Source organism: Pseudorca crassidens, chromosome 3, assembly GCF_039906515.1.
Source record: "Pseudorca crassidens isolate mPseCra1 chromosome 3, mPseCra1.hap1, whole genome shotgun sequence".
NCBI lineage: Eukaryota > Metazoa > Chordata > Mammalia > Artiodactyla > Delphinidae > Pseudorca > Pseudorca crassidens.
The window spans coordinates 118,601,038-118,619,581 of record NC_090298.1 but is presented as its reverse complement, the minus strand read 5'-3'; the positions used below and the strand labels follow the sequence as shown (position 1 = coordinate 118,619,581).

General features: G+C 49.8%; 2 protein-coding genes across 4 annotated transcripts in view; both read right to left on the bottom strand.

Annotated features, from left to right (window-relative positions):
* The window catches only part of RNF14 (ring finger protein 14), a 46,776-nt gene extending 42,382 nt beyond the window's left edge, over positions 1–4,394 (bottom strand). The window contains exons 1-2 of the mRNA XM_067732097.1: positions 3,899–4,394; positions 483–611 (exon numbers count right to left, since the gene is read on the bottom strand). The gene's annotated coding sequence lies outside the window, so the exon portion shown is untranslated. The remainder of the gene's footprint in view (positions 1–482; positions 612–3,898) is intronic.
* Positions 4,395–4,533: 139 nt separating this feature from the next.
* Positions 4,534–18,508, bottom strand: DELE1 (DAP3 binding cell death enhancer 1). 3 transcript variants are annotated; one of them, XM_067732084.1, is made up of 13 exons: positions 18,344–18,503; positions 17,521–17,635; positions 17,302–17,419; positions 15,117–15,264; positions 13,989–14,150; positions 13,658–13,746; positions 13,459–13,555; positions 10,473–10,615; positions 9,483–9,641; positions 9,297–9,389; positions 7,021–7,180; positions 6,032–6,271; positions 4,534–5,130 (listed from the first exon to the last, which is right to left on the bottom strand). In XM_067732084.1, exons 1-12 carry the CDS (start codon positions 18,372–18,374, stop codon positions 6,033–6,035), a joined length of 1,554 nt encoding a protein of 517 aa, XP_067588185.1. In that variant the 5' UTR covers positions 18,375–18,503; the 3' UTR covers positions 4,534–5,130; position 6,032. The 3 variants fall into 3 exon arrangements, 2 of the variants coding, with proteins under 2 accessions (XP_067588185.1, XP_067588186.1); XR_010942150.1 differs by lacking the exon at positions 4,534–5,130 and adding an exon at positions 7,769–7,823 and having other exon boundaries at positions 6,143–6,271; positions 18,344–18,507; XM_067732085.1 differs by lacking the exons at positions 4,534–5,130; positions 6,032–6,271 and having other exon boundaries at positions 7,044–7,823; positions 18,344–18,508.
* Positions 18,509–18,544: the final 36 nt, after the last annotated feature.

Below are 18,544 nucleotides of genomic sequence, written 5' to 3'. Positions count from 1 at the left end.
CTTGACCCCTGCTCCTCTGCTGCTGCTACATTATCAAATAATCCGATTCTCAGCTGGAAAATTAAGGCTAAGAAAAGCATGACTATAGAGCATTAACACGAGCCAGACACAAGTCTTTACAATAGGATTTCATTTCATTTCTCCACAGCCCTAGGAGGGGAGGTGTTATTATCCCCATTTCACAGACAAAGCCATGAGACTTGGAGAGGCTGAGGGTCTTGCCCAAGATCAAGCAGAGAGAGGAGGCAGAGCCAGGAATTGGAACTAGGCTTGTCCAACACCAAAACCCATGCCCTCGACCTTGACACTAGACTGCCAGCCAAGGAAAGGAAAGGAAGAGCCCCCATAGGCGAGCTTTTGCCAGTAGCAGACTTGCCTGAGATCCCCTCAAGAAACACAGTTGAAAAGACCATTTTCAAAGCCACTCAGGCCTTCACATCTCTGCTCTTCCAAGCACATAGCGAGAGGGACTTGGAACTGACCTGATGCAGGGTGGGTGTCTGCAGACTCCTGTCCTTTCCCAGCAAGCAGCCCTTCAGGTACAGAAGTCATCTTTCCAGACCCAGCAATCGTGAGTAAATCTTCCTCTGTCACAGCAGTGAATTCAGGCCCTAGAGGACAGTGTGTGAACCGGGTCTATGAAATTGACACTGACAGCAGCAAACCTTCCAGGAGAGGAAGGAGTGAAAAAAATAGCAAATATTTTCCCAAGGCTCAGCCTTATAATTTCCCTGGAAATTTCCAAGCAGTCTATTCAGCTTCTCAGTAATGTGGGGCTTTCTTGGATACTAAAGGGAAAAATTCCTTTCTGTGCCTCTCCTTTTGCCCTTTTTCTGGAGCTCAGTACACATGTTCACTGTCCACAGAAATGGGCCAATCATACTCCCCACTAGGGATAATGAAAACCATCCACACTTGGAATGCAATGAGGCATCATTATTCCATTATCCCATTTTACAGATGAAGAAAATGAGGCCCTCATAGTGCTTCAGGAGCTTCAGGAATGCTTCTGGAGCAGGGTCTCTAGGTCTCTGATCATCACTCCGAGGCAGAGTAAACTCTTTACAAGGTCTGTGATTTGCAAGCTGCTGGGTTCCCCAAGTCAATGAAAGAGGCTGGGGGACACCAAGCAGGTAGGGTCTCCAACCTGACCAGCCAGGTACCTGGCACAAGGCAACACTTGATGAATACTTGTTGAATGGAAGAATAAATGAATAAATGGGTAAATAGATGCTACAGGAGTCCCTTTTCTCTATATTGGAGCTCCAGGTAAGACTTCCTTAGAAAAGAGAAAAAAAAATGTTCCATTATGTGAAGACAAAGTCGGAAAACCACAGCACTGGAGTAGGCAGTGCTGACCCCCAATTACTAGTGGATTTTCAGTGCAGAGCTGATGTTGGGAGCTGGAGAGAAGAGATGGGGAGAGGTGACCTAGGGAAACTGGAACCAGGGCTCGCAACTGGATCACTGCCTCACTCTAGTTCAAAAGTCCTAAATCTTGGACCCCCTGAATGCCAGGCGAGACTTTGTGTACAGGTGTTTTTCTAGGCAGAAGATACGGAGTTATCAGATTTTCAAAGGAACATGTGACCTATAAAAAGATAAGCAGCACTGCTCTCAGTCACTATCTAAACCTCCACAGACGTGGGCAATTTTAGTCACAAGAAGTCTGAACATTTTATAGCCAAGGAAATGGCAAGACAGAAAGAGCTGACTGGCCCAGAGCCACACGGCAGGCTTGTGACAGGGCTAGCATCTGCATCTGAGGTTCAGGATGATGTTCTTTCTAATACATCAAGGGTTCTTAACCTGGGGTTCTTGGTTGGGCTTCAGGATCTAAGAACCTGCTGAACTGCATGCAAAATTGGGAAGATGTGCATTTTTCTATGGGAAGGAGTCAGTGCTTTCATCTCATTCTCAAAGGGGTCTGTGACCTAAATAAGATTAAGGCCCACTGTGATCCTCTATTCCCCGCCGAACCTGGAGAACTCATGGGTAGAGCTGTTCCTGTTCTGAGGCAACCGACCTTTGATCAGGGCGGGGTTGTAGGTACGTGAGGGTTAAGTGCTCTCACCCGAACGTTGCAACCCCTCCAAGCAGGCTGATGCCAGACCTTATACCCAATAACCGACTGAGAGTGAGACAGTGTGCATGCTGACAGAACTGAGTCTGCTGAACAGAAAGGTTACAGAAACTTCTTGACATAAGCCGAGATGTCAGAGCTGAGACCTTGGACGTGCTCAAAACCGTTTCCACCAAGATGGGCTCTGTCCCCCGGGAGACTGAAGGAGCTGGCGAGCCAGCGAGCACTCAGTTAAATGTCGTCTTAATTTGGAAAGCGCAGAGGGACATTTTTTATCAATAGTCAGCCGTCCTCCAGCACCAGGAGGGCAATGCAGTGCTCACTCGGAGCCTGGGGGCCGTCCTGAGATTGACAGGAAGCCTCCTTGTCTGTGACCCAACTTCAGCTTGGCAGTTCACTGATCCCTACCTCTCCGCTGACTGAAATGAGTGAGATGGCAACTACCACCCTTGGGACTCTGGAGAGAACCAAATCTCCAACACGAGAAGAGAGGACAGGGGAGGGGAGGGAGGAGTTTTAGCACAGGCTCAGCCTGGCACATAGTGTGGACCTAGAAAATAGATCAGTGTTTTCCAGTCCCTACTGAGTACTGGGCACAATATAATGGGTCTGGGGTGGGGGGCACGATCAGAAACGCTCATTCAACAAACATTTTATATTTGCTGAGCAATTACTACAGGTCAGAAGTAGCACTAGGAATGGCAGTCAGGGGAGGGGTATACAGAATCATTCATTCAACAGATATTTTAAAGCACCTCCTATGTTGCTGGGTAGGTTTGGTGCTGGTGTCCGGTGGAGAAAAGACAACGCATAGAATCCCTCATTCACTGAATGAATATTTACTGAACATTTACTAAGTGCCCTGCCCTGTATTAGTACTGAAGATATAATGAACCAAACAGCCTCATTCCCTCCACAGTGTCAGGGCTCCCTGAAAACAGCATCTCCGGATGAGGAAACTGAGGCAGCAGAGCCTTGTGCAAAGGGCTCATTGCTGAGGGCATCAGGGCTCGAACCTCGGGTCGTCCTGACCCAGGCTGGCCCTGCTAACAAAGGCCACCTCCCTAGCCTCCCCTCACATTTCCTTTCAGGGCACTAACAATGAGTCATTAATAACGGAATTTTAATGGCAAAAGCACAGCAGTTCCAGGGTCTGCGAGGAAGCCCATCCCCTGGGCAGTACAGAGACCGTAGGGACTGAACAGCGAGGATTCTTGGCCCCTTGACAGCATTTCTCTCACGACTCTTCCATCCTTCCTGCTCCACAAGGAGAGCTTAAAAATATCCTCCCTCCACATTTGGTACCCTAAATTGGATCAGCACTTAACTTATAACGACGGAGAGGGAGGGAGAACCCTATTTGGCCATCAACATAGATGGCCCTGGGTCCCCGGACTGTGCGAACTGCCCCCCTGCCCCAGGCATGGCCAGAGGAGCTCATAATCGGAGAACCCCAAGTGACAACAGGAGGGGAAGAGGCTGGCAAGTGGAGCTCCATGGGAAGGCAGGAAGTGACACTTTACTTTACACAAAGGGTGCCCCCGGGAAGGTTCATCGGCGATCTGCAGGGAGCCGGGCTCTGCGCCCGACTCTATGAGGGAAGCACTGGGTTAACCAAGTTCTTTACTGCAGGACTTCTTGGAACCTTGAATATGCTGACGTGCATCGTGCATCTATAAAAAGGGGACGTCTAGTACACTGTTTCCCAAACTTATTTGACCACAGAAATCTTTTTTTTTTTTTTTTTTGCAGAGATTAGTGCACTGCACAGCTTAAAAACCGGAGCTTTAACCAATGTGTGTATTGAGCCCTTACCTGCATGACGGGACCTTGTGCTAAGTGCTGAGGATACTGGAATCCAAAGACAAAGTCCCTGCTTCCAAGGAGCCATCTGTGGAAGAAAGCCACATGAGGGGACCAGTGGGGGTGAGGCCAGTGTGCAGGGCAGCCCTGGAAAGGGAGCAGAGGGCAGGAGAGGCGCTCGAGCTGGAGGAAGCTTAGGGCTCCAGCAGTGAGAGGAAGTTGCTGGGAAAAGTGTGATGAGACCACTAGAGGCTGGGGAGGGGGGCGGGCAGCAGACAGGGAAATGTGGACAACTCCCCTCCTCAAATCCTCCCCGCTTTGAGCTGGCCATGCTGGGTGGTCTTTCGCATTTGGACAGTTCCTAGGGGGTTTGGGCCTCAGTCCCTCCCACCCCCCGTCCTCAACCACATCTCTGCTATTGAACTTGGGCTAACATCCAGAAGCCGGGGAACAGCTATGCACAAATTCAGTAATTGGAATCATTAGCGTTGACTCAGAAATCATTTCTTGCTATGTCTCTCTCTCGGAGAAGCTTTTAAGACCCTTTAAATTGGTTAATGGAGAGTTTAGAGATGAGGATGGAGCCTCGGCTTTCTGCTTCCCCTGCCCATCTCCCTGGCTTTCCCCAACATACTCAAGGGCAAGAGTGATGAGACAATCCAGTATCAGTTTTATTAAACTCCCATCCATTTCTGGCACAAACCTTTCACAAAAGAGGATCTCAAAATCTATACTCTCCTGCTCCAAGACTCCAAGGGCCCAATTGCCATTTACCCCCTTGTATCGGCAGGACGATAGTAACGCTTTCACCTAAAATTACAGTGAGAACTGTGCAAAAAAGAGCCCTGGGCCAGGAGTTGGGAGGCTGGGGTCCTTGTCCTGGGCTGGTGACTCATAAAGCCAGGTAACCATGGGCATCACTCTGCCTCCTCAGGCCTAAGTGAGCACCAACGTCCTTTCCGCAGTGAAATGCCCTACATCAGCCCTGGAGGGTAGGAGGGCAGACGCCGCTGCCCTTGGTCTACAACTGAGGAAACAACACAGCAAGTCAGGCCACTGCTTCAAGGTGACGTGGCCAGAACCTGGATCTTTACACACTTTCTTCTTCTGTACTGTGCTGGGCAGGTACTTAAGGTTCTTTGGGAAGGCGGGTGAACATCTGGCCTCCTCTCTGGGATTCAAGTTGTGGTATCTCTCTGAGAACTCGCAGGCTCCATCTCTAGGGCTGAGTGAAGTGCGAAGGTCTGAAAAAGTCAAGCAGCTCCATCAGGCGTTTAGACACTAAACTCCTTCCTTCCAAATCAAAGGCGAAATGGAGACAGTCGGGAATCCACTGGGGATGAACAAAAGCGGACGTCATTCAGCGTTTCCTGAGTTTTAGGCATTCGTGAAACCACCCCATGACTTCTGCCACCTCTCTGGATCTGTGCTCCCCTTTACGCAATGTCACAACGTTTTTTCTCTACTTGATTCATTATTTTTAATATCTGTGACACTATGACATGCTCATCGCATTTTTATAATATATATTAATATACAAACACTAAAATCTAAAAATATTAGTTTGAATACTACCTAAAATCCTCTGGTGAAGCACTGGAGGCACACACATCAGACGCTGGCAAAAAATGAGGTGGTCTAAGCCTGAGGAAATCGAAGACTGGCAAGGGGGACGGGAAGGGATTTGCTCCAAGGCAAAGGCTAAGGCGAGGACCAGGGTCCCTGGAACCTTCAGCAAAGTTTTTCACAGGTCACTGAACGAATCTTTTTTATGCACAGCACAGAAATGACTGTGAATGGGGAGTTCCCTGGCAGTCCAGTGGTTAGGGCTCGGCGCTTTCACCACTGAGGCCGCGGGTTCAATCCCTGCTTGGGGAACTAAGATCCTCACAAGCCGTGTGGCGTGGCCAAAAAATGAATGTGTCCACTGCCCACTTGTGAGGCTGAGGCTACCAACTAGGGGAAATGGTCAAAGTCGTTTATTAGCCATGCACTTGAAATTGCTTGGGAACCTGAGCCCCCATGGAATTTCTACCCTGTAAAGGGATACTGACACCCTGTTTTTTTTGCTGCATCCCATCTCCTCCCTGCCCGCCCCTCCCCCCAGCACCAGTGAGAGGTACCGGTGGCTGCATTTTATCTCACCTTAGCCGAAACCCAGTCTGACGAGACTCCTTTCCAAGGGGTAGGGGTGTGGGAGAACAGCCCTGCTGGGGGATCCGGGGCTGGCTCTGAGACGAGCGTTTCTATAGAGGAGGCCAAGGTTCCCCGTGCTGGAGGCATGTGGCAGGCGCGAGGCTCCTGCCAGCAAGGTGTTCAGGCTGCAGAGGGAGGGGCTGGAAAACGACTTCAATCCTCTCACTGCCAGGTCGCTGGGCCCCGGGGCTGCGAGGAGAGGCGAGAGCAACTCTTACTCAGGCTGTGTTCTTAGACTCCTACTTTGGAGCAGGGGCTTCTTAAAGGACTTGGTTCCCCTGGCACTACTAACCCAGGTCAGCCCGAATGAGTCAGGAGTGAGCAGGGCTCCCAGAGCCCTAGATGGTAAGTCAGGGCACGGAGGCAGCCTTGGGATGGTGTCTCTCCTGACAAGTCATTGGAGTGACTACCATTTATTCAACACCTACTGTGTGCCAGGCTGTGCTAAGCCCTTTGCTGTCATCTCATTTAATCTCAGTGCGGTGGCTTCTCTTGTTGTGGAGCACGGGCTCTAGGCACGTGAGCTCAGTAGTTGTGGCTCGTGGGCTCTAGAGCACAGGCTCAGTAGTTGTGGCGCACGGGCTTTGTTGCTCCGCGGCATGTGGGATCTTCCCGGACCAGGGCTCAAACCCGTGTCCCCTGCATTGGCAGGCAGATGCTTAACCACTGCGCCACCACGGAAGTCCCATCTCATTTAATCTTTACAATCTAATGAGTTTTCAGAGGTGAAGAAACAGGGGTGCAAAGACATACAGGCCAAGTTCAGGAATGGAGCAGGGGTTAAAACTCAGGTTTGATTTGTCTGACTCAAAAAGCTGTGCTCGTTCCCACCAATGGAGCAGAAGTAACAAAGAGACCAAAGACTACTGCCACCCCCTTCTCCGTCACAGGGTACTGAGCTCGGGGAGGCACCTGCTGGCTTTGACTCTCATCTGTACCTGCTGCTTCCATGGAAAAGAGGGTCCGCAGCCTCTCCTGGGCAGGCGCATTCCCCAGAGCTGCTGACTGCTGGTAGCATCTCACAGCCTCTCGCAGATTCCTCTGCACACCAAGGCCCTTCTCATAGCAAATTCCCAAGTGGTACCTGCTCTGTGAATCCTAAAGGAGAAGACGGACAGACACACAAATGCCCACGCATGCAGGACTGAAGAACTGAAACGCTGGGGCAGGAGGAAGGTGCAGCAGTCAGCAGGCCGGTGCTTCACCCCTGCAGGGTCAGGCCCAGCTGCAACCCTCCCTGGACCAAGGGATCTCAACTGTGAAGAGCCAGAGGCCCAGAACAGAGGACACAGGGATCCCTCCACCCAGGGAGCTTCCAGCCAGAGCAGCGTGGAGGCTTCTCGTGTTGAGGATGGTGCTGAAAGTGTGCAGAAGTGAAGGCTGCGGGAAGCACTTGGCCCTGCTCTGGGAGCCCAGGGAGTCGGGCTCCTATGTTATCCTGAAAGAGCCAGGAGCAAGGGTGGAGGCTGGGCTTCCGAAGGCCCTGAATGCCTTCCTGATCTCTACCCAGAGAGCTACAAAGCATACATTACAGAGAACATGTTTAATCTCTTTGTCCCTGGCTCTGGATCCTCTCTCCCCTCTCACTGAGAATTAGGCTCCTGGGAGAGGCAGTATCAGGTAGTGAGTAGGAGCCCAATCTCTCCAGCCAGACGCCTGGGTTCCAATCTTGGCTCCACCACTTACCAGCTGTGTAACCTCGGGCATCATATTCTGTGTCTCTGTGCCTCAGTTTCCTCATCTGTAAAGTAGGCATGATAAGAGCACCTACCTTATTACCCTGTCGTGAGGATTAAATGTGTCAATATGTGGAAAGTGCTTAGATTAGTGTTATTATTTTCACACCTTTAGTTGCCCACATCATTCATCTCTCCCTCTCTGTAATGAATATTTTCATTATATTCAATCTCCCAACCATGGTTCTATTTCTCTTCTACCCTCTAAAGAGTTTCTGTAACACGTAGGTCAAAGTCTATGTAATAAATATGGTGGACTCATGGCTACAGGCCAGCTTAGGACAGTTAGGCCAAAACACCCATGCTGTTATGTGTGTGTTACACAACATCCCTTTGTGCACTTCTCCTGGCATGCTGGGTGACTAATGCCAGCCAGGGTGCCCCCAGGCTTGTCCCACACATGGTCACACAACCCACTGAGCCCAAGGAAGACTGGGGCTCTTTCATAGAAAGACAGGTACAGAGGCAGGTACTGTTTGATGACATTGGTCCCCTTTTGATGGCTACTGCAGATACTTTGGACAACACAGAGTGAAAAAGGAGAAGTATTCTGATGCCCAAGAGTTCAATAACGCTATCACTATGTTGGCCAGGAAGTAAAGAGAAGCAGCAGCCCCTATGCTGGGAAATTCTAGTGCATGGCCCCTGCTGGCTTTAACCCAGGGCTCCTGGTCCTTTAAGATACAACTCAAAAAATATACTGGTCAAAGACACTTGACGATACAGCAAACCCACAGATGCCTTTTCAGTAATTCACAGTGACATAAAGCTCTGAGATTTCCTGCATTAAAGATACCTGTTTAACAAAGTATTTCCCAAACCCATCTGACCATTTTTCCCTCGTGTGATTTATAAACGTTCCATGGAACTAATGCTCTGTGGAACAAACTCCATGCTGCCTGGATGCCAACCCCTAGGTGACAGACAACCAGACATCCTCTACCCCGCCAAACTGCTCAATGTCTTCACCTCACGCGTCTTCTGACTTCCCTGGACTAAGCCACTTGTGACGATGCACCTTCCACGTGTACACTTTACAAAGCACTTTCACACTTATTATCTCAGATTTTGATCCTCACGACAACCCTGTGAAGTGGTAGACAGGTCAGGCAGGCATTAGTATCCCAATCTTAAGAGATGAGGAAGACAAGAAGTGACCAGCCCAGTAGTATGCTAGTAAATGTTTAACAACCAGCTCTCCAGGGGAAAAAGCCCTGTTTTGTAGCATTTGGCAATTCTAATGCTAATGCTCTCCCCGTAGCTGATTTCAAGCTAACAACAATTCTCGCAGGCTGGTACAAGCCAGTGCCAGCACACCACTGGACCTGTCCAAGGGGCACACAGTAAGTCAGCAAGAGTTAAGGCTTGAAGCCAGCCCAATGCTCTTATCAACCGTCTCCTAGGCACGGTACCAGTTCCAAAATCCCTTCCTTTATCAGACTCGATCCCCATCATGCCTGGATATGGACACCTCATACCCCACTGTTGGCTGCAAGCCAAAGATATTTCACGGCTCTCTGCTCGTCCAGGTATGCCTCCTTGGTGAAGAGCACCCCGAGAAAAGCTTGGGCCTGTGGTCAAGGAAGAAGGAAAAAGGTATCTTGGTCACTGCCAGGCCCCACCTGCCCCAAGTGCCCAGGAGTAACCCCACCAGTGGCACTCACCTCTCTCAAGCCTGAGTCTGCAGCATGCTTCAGCATGGACACTGCCCTCTGCTGCTCAGGGTCCCACGAGGAGGCTGGATCCTGCAGCAGGCACCTGGCATAGCGGTACTGAGCCAGGTTGTGGCCCTGGCTGGCAGCCAGCTGGTAGTAAGAGGCTGCCTGGGGCAAAGGGAAAAACATCCAGTCAACTGATAACTCTGTACGCTGCCTTTTTATGGAGTGAAGTGTTTAATTAAATAACACATAATCATTATAGATTAGTCAGAAAATACAGAGAAGCCAAAAATAGAAACAAAATTCCAAGAAATCCTGCCTCCTAAAGATCATTCTCTGTTAACATTTTAGTGTACAATCTTGCAAATTTCTTCCCCCCCCCCCGTACTGTATGTATTAACATATATACACAAATATGTTAATATACACTCACACACATATATAAATGTGTGTGTGTATGTGTGTGTGTGTAGGAAGAAAGGGAGAGAGAGAAAACTACACTCACTAATTTTTGTAACCTATTCTTTTTCATTTAACAATACACCATGAATATCTTTCCCTGAAAATAAATATAGATCTAGCATATCATTTTTAAGGCCCACATAGATCTTATTAACCAATTCTCTGTTGAAGGAACTTCAAGTTTCTTCCCATTTTTTGGCCATCGTATACAATTCTAAGAAACTGTTATATATAAATTCTTATATATAACATCTATGCATACTTATCCTACTTTTTAGAATTAATTGATCCCTTCATCAAGGTAACGTTCTAGGTCGTGAGGATACAGCTGCAAAGAAGAAAGACAAGGTCCTCGGCCTTCCTGTGTTTTGAGTCTAAATTCCTAGAAGCTGGAGACTTCTTTCTTAGTTTTCCCTCCGGGCTAGAAGAGAGAAGCTGGACTTTCCCAAGCCCTGCCCACTGCTCATTTCTGGAGGTCACTCTGGGCGGTGCAGCACAGGCCATGGGCCTGGGGGCAGGGAGGAAGTGTAGTACCTTGCCGAGGTCCCTGGGGGTGCCTCTGCCGTGCTCGTGACACAAGCCCACATTGTACTGCGCTTTGCTGTAGCCACGGTCTGCTGCTTTCTGGAAGTAAGAAAAGGCTGCCATGTAGTCTCCATCCCTCATGTTCTCTGTCCCTGTAAGAAAGCACTAGGCGTAAACATAGCTTGCTCTGTGAACTTCCCCACATTCTTAGTCAGATACCCACATGCTCCTTCCTTTCTTTTCTTTTTTTTTTGGACACTTCGCATGCACTTCCATCCTCTGAATATTTCACTGGTTTGCCATAGGTATCAGTGGGTTCTGCCCTCCTGTACACCATCCTCCTCTTGGTAACAACATCCTAATTTCCCTTTGGGAACAGCCCTCCCCGCAGTGCTGTCAATCAATGTGCCTGCCCTCTTCCCAACCAATGAGACCCTCTCTCAGGAGTCTGAATCTTGATCTGGCTGCAACAGGAAAGAAAACAGCTTCCGCAGGTTTATTCTGATGGCAGCACTCTGAAGACGCTGTTTCTCAGTTACTGCCGCATGCATCCCTGGAGCTCTCTGATTCCTGTCCTTTCTGAGGCTTGGCAAGTCGACAGATCCCAATAGATTCCTTTTGTGCTTAGGTTAGCCAAAGTGGTTTTAGGCTGCTTGTAACCAACATAACATAACTGATTCAGCTGACACTGTCAATCTTGCTTTGTGAGAGAATATAAGAAAGAGAGCTCAGCTCCAAAGCCCATGTTCTCTTTATCATCCAAACGAAAAGGAAAACAGGGAAGGGGCTGAGCACAGCCTACTCTCAACTCTAAGCCTTTGCTCAAGCTGTTTCTCCTGCCTGGGATACCTTTTTCTGCCTCTATCATCAGACCTTCCCAACCTGTTTCTGCTCTAGAATCTTCAGACCACACTCAGGCTTTAAACACGCTTTCGGCACTTACTTCACACACAAGCCTTTTTCTAGGAACTGAACTGTTTCAAGAGTACAAGCCCTGTCTCCTCAATTAGACTGTAAAATCCTGGAGGCAGAAGCAGAAAAAGAATGTAGAAGAAACAACTTTGCATAGGGTGAAAGCTCTATACAAATGCAAAATATGATTATGGCTTATGCTCCCTTTGTGTTCTGCCACAGTGCTTAGCACTTGCTGAATAAATGAATATGCATATGAAGGAAGGAATGGGCAAGAAAATTCGCGGAAGACTGTCTGCCCATGAAAAATCACAAAAAGCCAATGAGGCAGAAGCCGGGCTCCGTTCGGCCAGCAGTGAATGAGTCACCTCCTGGCTGCCTGAAAACTCACTGTCAAGGGTTCACAGAGCCCTCTGTTCTTGAGGAGAAGACTCGAGAGGGCACAGGATCCCACCCTGTCCCCATCCCCCACACCGATCCTCTGCCTCTAACCTAAACCAAGTCACCATCATGTTTTGCTTAGCCATCAGTAACAGCTCCAATCTAGTCTCCTGTTTCCCCTCTGGCATTCCTATGACCTTCGTCTGTCTACACAGCAGGCAGAGAGATCTTTGGAAAAGTAAATCAGATCACATGACTACCCCCACTTCCTGCTCCAGCGTAAAACACTCCAATGGCTTCCTGGCTCACTCAGAAGCACCACACACCACCACGGCTCAGAAGGCCTGATCTGATCTGGCCCCTGCCTGCTTCTCTGACTTCATCTCTTTCTACTCTCCTGGTGATCGCTAAACTACAACCACGCTCACCCTTTTCTTTGTTCCTTTAACAAACAAAACTCAATCCTGCCTCAGGACCTTTGCACTTGCGGTTCCCTTTACTTGGAAAGCTTTCTCCAGATGGAAACAAGACTGGCTTGTTTTTGTCAGTCTGGTCAAGGATCTTTCCATCCGCGAGGCCTTCCAAATCAGAGCTGCTCCTTGCCCAAGTCACTAATGCATCCCCCTGTTTAATTTCTCCATAACATTTATCACTATCTGAAATACTCTTTGTTTTTTGGGGTTTTTTTTTTTGCGGTATGCGGGCCTCTCACTGTTGTGGCCTCCCCCGTTGCAGAGCACAGGCTCCGGACGCGCAGGCTCAGCGGCCATGGCTCCGCGGCATGTGGGATCTTCCCGGACCAGGGCACGAACCCGTGTCCCCTGCATCAGCAGGCGGACTCTCAACCACTGCGCCATCAGGGAAGCCCTGAAATTCCCTTTTTTATTTGTTTACCAGTTTGCTGTTTTTCTCTCCCTCAACTCACATGGAAGCTCCATGAGAGTAAGGACTTTGTCTTGTGAATCACTGTACCCCCAACACCTCAACTAAGACCTAACCAAAGGTGAATGCTTAATACATTTGTACTGAATGAATCCTAGCCTCTCACTCACTTGCCCACTAGAGTCCAGGAGATGCTGCTGGCAGTCTGGGTCTCCACATGAGAAGGCCTGAAAGAAGCCAAGTCACTGCAGAGAATAGGACAAATGGTGGAGAGGAATCTGGAGTCTCCAGATGTGGGTAAGGAAGGGCACTTGAGGGCCTGCTCCAAATCTCAGGAGCCTGTTCTTGCCTAGTGCGGCAGAAAATTCAAGGTGTCATTCGAGATTTATTTTCTCCTTCTGACACAGTAACCGAATTTTCAGGTAAGCACATGGTCATTCAGCTAAGGACTCTATTTTCCAGGCTCCTCTGTGACTAGGTAAGGCCGTGAGACTTCATTCTGGACAATGATTTGTGTAACTTTTAGGTTGGGGAGGAGTGGTCCTTTAGTTTTCCCACCTTTCCCTTCTAGCAAGCTAGAATTTGGATATGAGGCAAACTGAACCTTGAGATGGGAGCCCATTTTAAGAAGGGCAGAACCATCTGACTGAGAATAGGTCCCTGACACCACTGTGCCACCAGGCCAGATTTGGTCGACCTACCTGGGAGAAAATAAACTCTCTCTTATGTAAACCACTCCCTGCCCTGACTCTACTTGACCTACTGCATACCCTTTCCATTTTCCCATCCACCCTTCTTGAGACAGGGTCCACCCAGTTACCCAGGAAGTTGAAAGCGATGGAAACACTGAGCTGGAAGAGCTGCTGAATGGAAGTCATGGCCTCCTCGAGGGAAAGACTTTTTGATTTATCTTGTTCCTGGGGAAGAAATATAAAGACTCATCATGGGACAGTTCACTGGGATTGCCACCTGTCTAGGGGAATGTTACGGGGATCCAGGTGGCCAAATCTGGACAATACCTGCTTTTCGCCAGTGGGCTGAGGCTGGGCTGGCTTTGCCTTGGACTTGAAGCTACCGCTGGCATGCAGGAAGCCGGCGTCACTGGGATCTGCAAGGGAAAAGGCAAAGGAGGAAGGTGTTAGTTCTCCTTTTCTCTCACTCCCCCAGTCCACAGAGCCCTCCATCCAGCACCACTGCCAGGAACCAAAATCATTCCAAATTGCCCCAGAAAGCATGGGGGCTCACAGGAATGACAATTCCCCAATGTGGTATATGCAGCAACAAATGTCCATCTGCCCAACTCCCCACCCCGCCACCGCCTTCTGCTGATTTTAGGAGGTGAGACCATACCTTCCTCAGAAGCACCCTGAAGACCAGTTGTTCTCAAGGAGCTGGGTGAAGAGAGGCTCTCAGGCCGAGTGGAGGGTTCTTCCTGGCCCAGCCTGAGTTCCCTGAGGCCAGTGTGCCTGGGAGCCGGGCTATCAGGGCTGGGCAGAATGTGTCTCCGCAGTGCTGGAAAGAGCCAGTGAGAGCGGTCACATCAGAAGGGGATAGGTTCAGCCTGCTGGGGCTGACTGAGCCCTCCCTGAGGCTTCGCGGACCAAAGGAAGAATCTAGAAACTGCTGACACATGTCCTTCACATGCCTCCTCCTCCATTTCCTTGGCTGGCTTCCCTCCGCAGGGGTGGAGAGGGGCCCACATTTATGCTGATCCCCACACCCCAAGCATAAATCGCTCCTTGGCTTGAATTCTTCCAGTCGCAGGGAGGGATCTACTTTATTCACTGTTCTAGCCCCAGCACTTAGCACTTAGTTTGGTGGTTAATATTGATTATGATTATAATCATAATACTAAGGGCAAGAACTTAAACCGCTACTTACTGAGCACATAATACATGCCAGGCACTGTTCTAAGTCCTCAACATGTATTAACTCATTTAGTCCTTCCAAGAAACCTGTGGGGGTAGGTTTTATTAGTTCCCCATTCTATAGGTGAAGACACTGAGGCACAGGGAAGTTAAAAGTGACTCATCCAGGGACACCAAACTAGTATCAGCAGTTCTGGGCTTGAACCATGACAGTGTGACTCCAGAGCCTTAATCACTGTGCTGCATTGCCTCTGTACCACGGCACATGATGGCCATTCAATAAAGATTCACTTACTGATGAATGACTGACCAGAGAATGACCTAACTGGCTGAGGAGTGGGCAGGAAGCCACTCCTAGGATCTAAAATGACCTGGACCCCTGCGGGGCTCTGTCAATGGAAGGGGAGGGGAGGACATGGGAGGGGCCTGGAGGACAGGCGTGGCCCACACGCCGGGTGGACAGACCTTCCTCCCATTCCTCTTCCTCTGACTGCAGATAGGAGAGGCAAGGAGCTGCTGACGGCTCTTTTCCTGAGGTGTGTCCAGAGATGTTTCCTGGCCCAGAGAAGCTCCCAGCCCAGCTCTCCTGTCCCCGGGACTGAGAACTCACAGGAGCGCGGGTGCCTCAAGGGAGATGAGAAGAAACGGTCCAGAGGACTGCGCCAAAAGCAGCGCTCCGCTCGCCGAGGTCCTGCTGGCAGGGACGTCTGGAAGTGGATCTGCCTTGCCAGCTGCAGGGCCAGCACGGCCAGGGTGCCCTGAGGAAGACAGCACTTCAGGGGACACAGTTCTCCACCAGTCAGCTCCTTCAGTCTCCGCCTACATCTCCAACATCACTTCCTCGAGAAGTCCTTCCTGACTCCTGGCTGTAGCCGCTCCCCCACAGCGCACTCTCGTAAGCACCCGAACTTCCCCCATGGAGCCCTGATCACACTGGTACTTAAACAGCCACCTCTACAATTACTCATCAAGGTCTGTCTCTCCTGTTAGTCTCTAAGCACCACGAGGGAGGAACCATGTCTGTTTTGCTCACCTATGTATCCCCAGCGCCTAGCAGAGCACTAAGATACAGCACTAATAAATACATGCTGAATAAACGCCTGAGCGAGTGACTGAATAAACAAAATCTAAGCAGGCAAAAAGATAACACGGCAAGTTTGGGCTTGGGCACACGTGCAGCCAAACGCAGATGGGTCAGAGTTCCCCAACAGGCTCCCTCCTTCTCTAGCCTGGCACAACTCCTCCCCCACCCCAAAGCCACCCCACCACACACATTCACAAGCTACAGGCTTGTCGTGGGTGTCTCTTCTCCAACAGGTCTGCAGAAGACCTAAGCTAGCTCCTAGCCCAGTGACTGCTTGGTTTTCCCTGTCCCTTCCTGTGTTATGCACGAGAAAAGACACCCAAATACTTATTTGTTGCAACAGGCACTGTATACAATGGCAAACAAGACAGACCCAGTCTCTGCCCTCATGGAGTTCATACCTTCACTGAGGGAGAAAGACGACATCCAAGTACACAGAGAAATAATATAATAACGACAAATTATGCCAAATGCCGCTAAGGAAACAAATCAAGAGTTTACACAGGGCATAAGAGGGACTCCTGACAAGACAGGAGTAGAGGAAAGCCTGTCTGTAGAAGTGATGTGTGTGCTGAGACCTGAAGGAAGAGAAGGTCCCAGCAATGTCAATAACAGGGACACGTATCCATTATCACTGGAGATAAGCTTGTGCTCAGGCCCTTTCACATAGGCAGTAGTGACAGATCTGAGGGATGGCATCAGGACCCCTGAGATGCAGACCCAGTTTTAGAAGGACTCACTATAGGATTGCCCTAGGGTTCATATCTTCGACAAAATGGGAAAACACATCCCTCTCCAGGGTGTGTTATGCCCCTAGGCCATAGCTCCCCAGAGAGAAGTGTCCCTGGCATGGACACATTCCAGTCTCAGCTCTGCTGATGACACCAAGTTACAGATGAGACAACTGAGGCTCAGAGAGGTCAAGCCACTTGCCCAAAGTATGCAGCATGAAAGTGAGAGGGATGAGAAGTGATGGAGACAAGTGTGACGTGAGTGCCAACTTCATTTAAAATATCTTATAAGCAGAACCTAAGAGGCAAAGATTCTGCCTTGTTAGACCTCGTGTTACTGAGCCTCTGGCTTTATAGATCAGATTTAACAAATATTTACTGAGCGACGATCATGGGTCAGGATATGTACTATGTGCTTTTACAAGCCATACTAGGTATAGCAACCAAGCTGCAGAGCATAGTAGCTAAGAGCACGAGCTCCAGAGTAAAATCTGGTTCCTCTACTGAATAGCTGTGTGACCTTAAGAGTGTTACCTAAAGTTTCAGAGCCTGAGTTTTCTCATCTATAAAATAGAGATTATATTTCCTCTGCAAGATTTTGTAAGGATTAAATAAGATGATATATATAGATACATTAATAAATTAAAAGTTAGCTATTTAGTATTATTTAATTATAAGATTCAGGAAGGCAAGAGTCATATCTACCTTGTTCTCTGCTATGTCCCTAGTACTTAGCAAAAAATGCCTGGCTCAAAGAAAGTGTTAAATAAATGTTTACTGAATGAAAGGAGGAATATATACATGGGCAGCAGGGGGAAAGGGAGTAGCAATATCTCCCCAAATATGCTCCAATGCCATGAGTTACTCAAATTTTGAGTGTGGCCACAATGATGCCCTAGCTCTTGTTTCTAGGCTATACTTCCATACAGGATCATTCTCATCCACACTGAAGGACAAGGACAGGGCTGGGGAAACCTTACCCATGATATGGCATCCCACAATGTGTTCCGGGAGTCACGGGCAGACATCCACTGGAAGGCAGCCTTCCATCCATGGGACCTTGGGCCCTTGCTTGTGCCTGGGCCATGGTGGCCAGACCTAGAAGATGTAAGATGTAACAGAGGCTATCAAGTTCTGTCCTAAGTGGGAGTAGAGGGAGGCTAGGGGAGCACATGGGTGACGGAATGGCAGTCTTTCACCTGTCGAAACTGGGCACAGGGACCAGCAGGTTGGAGGAGGTAGCCTGAGGCCCATCTGGGCTGGTGGACTTGGAGGTCACCCCACGGAGGCCAGGTCCCAGCAGACGGGGAAGAGCTGTGCAGAGCAAGGATCAGTCACTTTGATATGAGCGGGACTGAGGCAACAGTGGCCCCATCAATCTTCCCTCTGACCCTTGACAGAGCCCCACACCAGGAACCGAGGAAACACTGGCACCTGCTTCTGCAGAGGTTCTTAAACAAGGATACATACACGTGGGGATCTTTTGCTTAGTACAGATTCCAGCGTGCCACCCCAGAGCCAAATAAACTAGGATCATTCAGGGTTGAGCATCAATATTTTGAAAAAGCTCCCCGGGTGATTCTGACGCCCTCCTAGGGCTGACAACCACTGTTCTAAAATGACCAGACATTCATACACAAACTCTCGCTCCATGTTTGTAGCTCTTTGTCTCTAAATCGCGCCTCTTTTCATTGGCTCCGCCTACCCCATTGGCCCCGCCTACTGCACTGGCCTCTACTCCTCTTTCATGAACTCCGCCCACCATCTCCGGGTACTGGGCTCCTCCCCCTTCCAATGGCTCCACCCATCTCCTTGGCTCTAAGTCCCACCCTCTTCCTACTAGCCACGCCCACACCTCAAATTCGAACCGCCCCTTGACTCAGAGTGCAGGGCGGCCCCTAACGACCCCGCCTCTCTTCCGCTCTAACACCGCCCACTATTGCTTTGGCTCAGTCCTCCGGCCCGCCCCCTCCTCAGTTCCAAGTCTCAGCTGCCGCAAGACCCGCGGCCGAAGGCCCTTACCTCGGCCCAGGAGTCCCGGGAGCCGCCACATGTCGTCGCCAACACCATAGAGTTCGCAGCCGAAAGAGCGCGGCCAAACCCCGGGACGGCGGCTAGAGTGGCCTGTGTGGCGCCCTCGGAGTGGCCGAGTCCCCAAGGAAGCTCACCGCCAGCCAATTAGAAGGGGGCCCAGCCGGAAGGACGGCGCTCAGCGAAAGGAAG